The following is a 7574-nucleotide window of genomic DNA, read 5'->3' on the forward strand; positions in this document are numbered from 1 at the left end:
AGTACCATGAATGGGACATAAAGATCAACCTCTAAGCTAAGACAGCTTACTTTGCCTTATTGGAAGGTCCGGGGTTTCGCGCTCTTCACCACCTCTATCTTCACGGCGCTCATCTCGCCTCCATGAATCATTTCTGCCGTTAAACCGGCGGCGCTGGGGGCTACGGTCTCTAAAGCCTTGGTTACCGTTCCAGGTACCACGACGACCTCGGTTCCGACTGTTCCGACCCCGTGGTCTATTATCCTCATAGCTGTTTGAAGAGGATCCTCCGGGTCCGTCATAGACTGGAAGGCTCGTGAAGGATTGCTGGTTTGAGAAGCTTTGGGATCTGTGAGTCGGTTTATTATAACCATAGCCAGTACCTTGGTTGGCTGAACTATTGTCAATTCCGGAGATAGGGTCGATGTGGGCCTTAGACTCTCCGTCCGCGTAAGGGTTGGTCTCCTTGAAGGCAGGCAAAAAATCTTTCAATCGTTTGGTCTCACGCATCGCTTCACGTTCGAGGCGTTTGTCTCGAATGGCTGGGTTGGCTACGGAATCGTCTGGCAAACGAAAGGTCATGACCGCAGTCCTGACGGCGAGATCATAACGGAAGGCAACAGGCCAGTTGGCGTTCTCTCTTTTGAGAGGTAGCACATTATCCTTGTGAGTTTTGAATCTTGCAGCCAACACCTTCCATTTGTAGTGTTCTAAATAAGCAACAAATAGGTCAAAAGCCACGACCCACTCGCCAAAGGTCATCTTCCACTCCAATGGAACAGGAAGCCCAACGTAAGTGTTCTCTAGCTTCTCTTTGACCGTTTTTGGGCGGATAGTTTGTTGCAGAAGGTCCTGACGCAACCATTGAGGGTTGAACACCGACACAGGGATATAAGCGTCTAGAGTGGTCATCTTGGATGCGAAATACTTGGAAAGGGCGACTAATCCGTGAGCCTCAATTCCTTTGTCGCTAAACTTAATGGTGCTAGTGGACTCTTCGGTCTTATCAGCTGGAGTGGATTCTTCATCTGCAGTGAGGTCAAAGACTTCGTTAGGGACCGAACGCTTATTTCCGGCGACTACAGAAGGTGTAGCGGTACCCTTTGGTACGGCCTGACTAGTCGAAGTAGGGGCTGGAGCAGGCGTTGCGCTGGTACGGTGACTGGCTACAGGGCGAGTAGCTGGAGTTGGCTGAACTACCGGTTGTGACGGGTTTGGTGCTTCTTGACAATTGGTATCACTGGCAACTAGAGCGCTGACTATGCCGGTCTTTACCACCTCAGACTCCGTAGAATCCGCCAACCTCGGCACTAAAGAGTATCCTTTGGAGGACAGCCACTCTTTTATCGCGTCTGGAGAACATTTGTCGATCCTGTTCAGGATCGTGTTGGTACCAGCTAAGAACTTGGCCTGGGCGGATTGGTGCGATGGGGGAGGTACTATCATGGCAGAACCAGAGTCATGCGACAAAAGGAGAAACAACCGTGTGTGTCTTAGTCTAACAACATCTGCATTGGGCATCTAGACTCTCTTCGAGGCATCACAAACGGGTGGCATCACGAAACGTGGCGTCGCTACAGCGGCATCACCGCAGTGGATGGAGGAGTCAAGCTTACAATTTGTGTTGCTGACGCCTGCTTTATTTATCACCTCAGGAGCTATGAGCTGGGTGGTTGAGGTCGTGCTTGCTGCTTGGTTACCCGCCAGGGACTCAGCGAGGTCCAGGCTACCGGCTTGCGTAGTGGCAGATCTTCCCTGGGAGCCTAAGGCGTTTGAGCCTGGGATGGCGTTCGCTCCAGTGGTATCTCCGGTAGGAGCTGGTTCCTTTGCAGATGCGTTGGTCGACTGCTCATCTACAGACGACTGACCGCCAGGAGGGGGCGCCGAGCCTGTAGGAGGGGCATCTGGTGTGTTACTGGGCGGGCTAGCACCTTTCTTTGACTTCTGGCCTTTACGAGCCTGGCCAGCCAGTAAGGTGGATGTCGAGCCCGTTGGTTGGGAGCTCCCTGTTGCCAAGTTGGTACCGTCGGTTGTGGCCTCACCTGGTTGGCCAGGTGGTGAGGTGGAATTGCCACGAATTCTGTCGCTGGTCCTCTTTACACTTGCGTTGAATTGGTTGATATCATTGGGATTAGACATATCTCGATACGAATTGGATTCAATATTTCAGGTGGATATATTTTAGCGATGAGATGTGAATGCTTCAAAGGGTTATAATCCGTATGAAGTAATAAAAGAAAAACTTTTAACGAAAGAAAAAGGCTCTAGAGAATAGAGCGAGTGAGATAATTGATAAGCTATGAATATCAACGCTCGTGGGATAATCAGCGAGAGAAGAAATGTTGGCGATAGTCAGAAATGGAGAAACTGAGTTTTTCCATTTGGATTCTGACTATATGCGCCTACATTACAGGAATCCTCGTTAGAGAGATACCACGTGACTTCTGCTCCTGAGACCCATATGCTTGTACGTGGAAGCCTATGGAACCGTCGTGCCTTTGGGCACCATATGTCATGAACTCTGATGCTCGCTTAGGCAGGATTCACAGGGGCCAAAATAGATACTCACATACATGTGAGCGTTGTAGACTTTTTGGAATTCTCCAAAAAAGATTCATTTTCTTTCAGATTGATTCAATTCACAATCTTGTTTGTGTTCAGGTGATCATCCTGTGGTTCTCATATTTTACTTGACATTTATTGAGAAGGCTCATTTCCATCTTGGATGAGCAATAACTGATTCCCGATGAGTACTCAGGATCAGCTCATGAGGCACTGGATACTCAGCAATTTGTTCAAAATGAAGATGAGCACATGAACTATAACTTCCTGAGGCTTCATTTTTCAGTGAAGAAGCCTGCCCAGGGGCGTCCCAATTGAGCTGCTCAGCAAATACTCAGTAGCATCCCCTGACTGGATCACTGATGGGCCGGACTTTTCTCAGACTTCCTTGCTAAGGAATGAAGCTTGATAAAAGCGTCATCCCATCTGCTCATTGCTCAGCTAATCCTCAGTGATATCCCCGGATAAAGTTTTTCACACTGAGGGGCTGAGATCAACTGATCAGCCCCTCAGCCAATACTCAGTGACATCCTCTGGATCTTTCTGATCCGGCCAGGAATGCCCCTGAGGACTAGCTGAGCAGGCCCTCATCCAATGAGCAGTGAAATCCTCCGGATGCTCCTGATCTCAGGGATGCCCCTGAGAAATGACTGAGCAGCCCCTCATCCAATGAGCAGCGAAATCCTCCGGATCCTCCTGATCTCAGGGATGCCCCTGAGGAATAACTGAGCAGCTCAGTTGAACGAGCAGACGGGCCTCAGGCTTCATTCCGGAGCCATGAAGCTTGAGGCAAGCTTGGCGCTCTGTGATCCATCTGGGGGATACTTCAGAGACTTAGCTAAGGGAATACTCAGTTCAGCTCAGCCCCTAAGCTATACATTGGTGGCATCCCTTGGAGCTTGCTGAACCAGGGAATGCCGCTCAGGATCAGCTGAGCAGATGGATCAGCCCTTCCTCAGACTTCTTTGCTCAGGACAAATGCTGAGGAAGTCGTAGTTTGTCTGCTCAGTTCCTGATGATCACGTAATCAGCTGACAAACAGAAAGAAAAGGGAAACAAATGGGAAACAAATGGGAACAAAACAGGAAAATTTCAACGCTCACATAGTTGTGAGCATCAATTTTTGCCCCTGTGATTAGTGTTCAAGTTTGTAAGGGAGTTTGTCTCTGTTTTTTCCTAGAGAACGATAATGAAGCGTGATTCATTCCGCATTAATGGCTCGTTCCATTTTCTTTTATTCTGTATGGTCGTAATGTATTCCAACGGCATGATAAACTCCGCACCTTTAATTTTTCCTATCTTTGTGATGTAATCCAATCAGCCTTTAATGAATGGAGGTGCCATTGATTTGAACTTTTATAACGGTCTTGAGTTTCTTTAATGGCACAAACTATCTATGAAGAAATTAATCTCAATACCTGAAAGGCTTTGAGAAAACTGTATCAAAGCTCCACATCTTGCGAAATGCGGAGCTTCAATACAGGACCATATCAGAAACTTAAAGATACATGCATCTTATTGAATTTCAAACAATAATTTCATTGATCAATGAATAATATAACTAAGATGGGTCCAATGTAGAAATCTCTGTAGACGTTGAAAAACTGTGACAAGATCATGGATTCATATAGATTTTTATAATTCACTAGGAACTTCTGTAGCTGTCTCAGATGGTACTCCAGCTTCAGTATCTGTCAAGTCACATGTGCGTTTCCTGGTAGATTTGACAAGGCACAAGGAAGGGCGCAAAGAAATGATATGTAAGTCAGAAGATGGATCTATAATCCGATTTTACAGTTGATCACTTACGTCTCCTCAGATAGAATTGCCCCGAGCATGGCGACATCCTTGTTATAACGTTTGAAGGTGCGCATAAGAGTTTTGTATCGTCTCTTTGAGCTTTTGAGTTGGGTCTTGAAGAGGCGACGATGTTGGACAAGTTCTGGATCACGGGAACGCAACAACATCTGAGCATATTGAAGTGGTTTTGAGACTCGCAGAGGTTGACAGTGATATCATGGACCTCATTGTCCAAATTGTGCATTACATCTGAGATTGCCTCAAGCTCATGAGTGTTGAGGAATTGGTGATTCTCAAGGTGAAAAGTTATGTCATGCGCCACATTATGAACAAATCCTTGGCAAAGGTGAAACCCAACATTCCTCCAAAACGATCGTGCACGTTCTGGTGTGTTGGTTTGTGAAAGTGCTGACATGGAACTCGATCATGATAGCCAGTGCTTCCAGGTCAGGTAGGAGCCTGTCGTTCGTGTGAATGTGGAAGATATAACCGGGTAACATCTGGCAACACAGTGTCCTATGAATTGGTTTAAGGGAATCATCAGATGAAGAGAAAACCAAAGTAAATGACATGGAAAAAACAACTGACAATAAATGCCAGGTGTTATAGAAAGTGTTTGTGATCACAAGAATTTCACGAAGATCAGTACCCATAATATATATATAGTGTCTTTGTTCTGAATACATGTGACTCGTTCATTGCTCATGTGAACCATTGACCTTTGTATTTGCTGTGTTACCTGGTCTGCTTCCCTTTTCTCTTCACAATTTGTCTCATTTGCTGACTTATTGTTATGACCCCTATAGCTATGATCCTTCCTTCATCAGTCTTCCAATCCCATGACAAAAGGTGAGTTTTTTGTAAAGTAACTTCCCCCGTTTGTATTATTGCGTAGCGCTAGTATCCTCCTCAGGGGTTCCCCGTGCTATGGCCACCTTGTAAGATGGTGCCCATTCACCTATGATCCCTATATTCGCAGTCACTGGATACTATCTCATGAATGGGGTACCTGATTATTTAACCCATTGTTATAAAACATCGGATGTTGAAGGCCGAGTGTATTGAAAGTAGCTTCGAAGAGCTTCAGTGATCAGGAAATCTTTGTTGTTGGTATGATGAGTCAACACAAAACAAATAATTATTGCCTAGATAACCACAGCATTTCACGCTCAACAATCAAAGGGTGAGTTAATTGTATTCATGTAGAATGTGCACTCCATCAAGTGTTTGATGAGATCAAGACGATACATTGATCACACTCACATTAAATAAAACCTCAGTGTCCTACTTTGATTTTTAGGTGTTCCCTTCTGTATCTCAATACTTGACCTTTCTTTTGCTACTTCAACTTTTTAATTGTATGCTTTAATTGAATCAATCTGAACATCCTCCATAGCTTATTTCTTTCCTCCTCATGCCATCACGTCCACGAGTTTCAGCACCAAGCAGTCGTGTACTCCAAAGTCGAGATCACCACGCCACCCAAACCCAGTCACACAAGATTGATGTGCCATCTAGTGTAACACCACTCAAACGAGGAAGGGAATTGGATCCTGAACCTGGTACGTGTAGAATGTAACTCTTGTAGGCTTTCTTTTGTGGTCTACACAACTCACTTATGTCGGTTGTTCAGCTTCCTTGGAAGATACAACGGAGGATGCTGGAGTTTTGGTCCAACACAAGACAAAGCGTGAAAAGCTCCTTGAGCTTCTTGATAAACGTATTAAGAAGAAACCCCGACTAACAAGCCAGTTGGCTGCGCAGCAGACGGAATTCGAAGGCAATAAAGGTAAACGGAAATCCCGAGAAACCCGCTCCTCAAAAAGCAAAACTTTACCCGTCCAGTCGTCGGCCACCAAGATCAAATCTCCAGCAGAAATATCAACTTCAACACAAGTGATTGCTCCTCTCAGTCCGCCGCAAAATCTCAACGACGAGGTAGATTACACCCGGTTTGATGATACCCAGCTGAGAAACACCTTAAGAGGAGTTGGGCTGGATACAAATCAAATGAATAGGGATGATCTCGTTTGGAACTGCAAGATATACCAAGATTTGAGTAAGTCTACTCATCTTTCCAACAGAAATCTAATTTAACACCACTTTGCCAGTTTTCCTGCCTACGGATTTGCCACCAGCTTTTGGCCAACAACCAATACACTCCAACAATCCTTCCTTTTCATTTACTCCCACCTCATTTGGTAAAGAGTCATGTACTACCCAAGGTAATACATCTCACTGCCCAACTGTTTTTTGAGTTCAGACTCAAAACTTACCAGAATTGTTCAATATTTCTTCAGAAACATCTAAAACACAAGTCACGGAAACCCCATTCGCGCATCCTGGCGCTACGGCATCAAACCTACCTATCTTGGAGCACAGGCGATTCCTTTATCCTCGCCCCCAACCTACCTTTATTTTGGCCCCTTCGCCGACTTCAAAGACAAGCAAAGGGAAAGGAAAGGCTAGAGAAAACTCTGATATTGTTTCCGATCCTGATTGGAGTCTGGGAGATGAAAAGATGGACTACTCTAACATGACTGACAAGGAACAGGCTGATTCTGATGTAGACTCTCTGCTTCGTGATCAAGGGCATGGTCATTCAGATATGGAGCAATCCGAGAAATAGCACGGAGAAGACAAGTAAGTAAATCCAAAATCTTTGCTTGTACTCAAGATTCTGGAGATTACAAATATGACGTTGAACCCTCTTTCTTTTGGGTTTCACACTATCACTCTAAGCTCTACAATGCCCAAAGACCAAAGATCAAATCCTTACTACATTCTCTGGAAGAAGACAAACATAAAGGTCGATTCGCTTGCAAGACAGATGAACAAATGGATTCAAGTTGTTGATAAATTAGTCAAGGATCATGGCGATAAGGGCATTTCTCCATCCAAAAGACGTGGTGGTTGAACGGCTGTAAGTTCCAATATGATGACAAACCTTCACCGTTGGCCTAATCCTGTTAAAATCGATTTTAGGCCCAGATTCGTTTTCATGTTGACACACTCCCAGGGTTAAAGGATGGATATACTCTCACTTCTATAGGCAGTCCACCAGATCCGTGTATGCAAGAGTCCACTCCTACAGGCCCATCCGCCTCTGAGACACCAATTGGAGCTGTAGACCCTCGCTTTCCCTACGAAAATGGGCCGGGGCACACGGATTCAACACCTCAGCAGCTCAAGATCATGCGGAAGATGCTTGACGACGCGGGGCTTTCAAGTTT

General features: G+C 45.5%; 3 protein-coding genes across 3 annotated transcripts; 1 reads left to right on the top strand and 2 right to left on the bottom strand.

The window, feature by feature from the left end:
• Positions 1–277: 277 nt before the first annotated feature.
• MELLADRAFT_113685 (uncharacterized protein) lies at positions 278–2118 on the bottom strand (the record flags this gene model as incomplete). Its single annotated transcript, XM_007418407.1, has 3 exons — positions 278–328; positions 799–1418; positions 1596–2118. 3 exons carry the CDS (start codon positions 2116–2118, stop codon positions 278–280), a joined length of 1194 nt encoding a protein of 397 aa, XP_007418469.1.
• Positions 2119–4176: 2058 nt separating this feature from the next.
• Positions 4177–4756, bottom strand: MELLADRAFT_113686 (uncharacterized protein; the record flags this gene model as incomplete). The annotated part of the gene is made up of 2 exons (XM_007418406.1): positions 4177–4232; positions 4351–4756. 2 exons carry the CDS (start codon positions 4754–4756, stop codon positions 4177–4179), a joined length of 462 nt encoding a protein of 153 aa, XP_007418468.1.
• Positions 4757–5134: 378 nt separating this feature from the next.
• Positions 5135–6970, top strand: MELLADRAFT_69440 (uncharacterized protein; the record flags this gene model as incomplete). Its single annotated transcript, XM_007418390.1, has 7 exons — positions 5135–5190; positions 5237–5279; positions 5501–5524; positions 5738–5903; positions 5975–6400; positions 6453–6566; positions 6621–6970. 7 exons carry the CDS (start codon positions 5135–5137, stop codon positions 6968–6970), a joined length of 1179 nt encoding a protein of 392 aa, XP_007418452.1.
• Between the last annotated feature and the right edge of the window lie 604 nt (positions 6971–7574).

Source organism: Melampsora larici-populina (genome assembly GCF_000204055.1).
Source record: "Melampsora larici-populina 98AG31 unplaced genomic scaffold MELLAscaffold_91, whole genome shotgun sequence".
NCBI classification, from domain to species: Eukaryota; Fungi; Basidiomycota; class Pucciniomycetes; order Pucciniales; family Melampsoraceae; genus Melampsora; species Melampsora laricis-populina.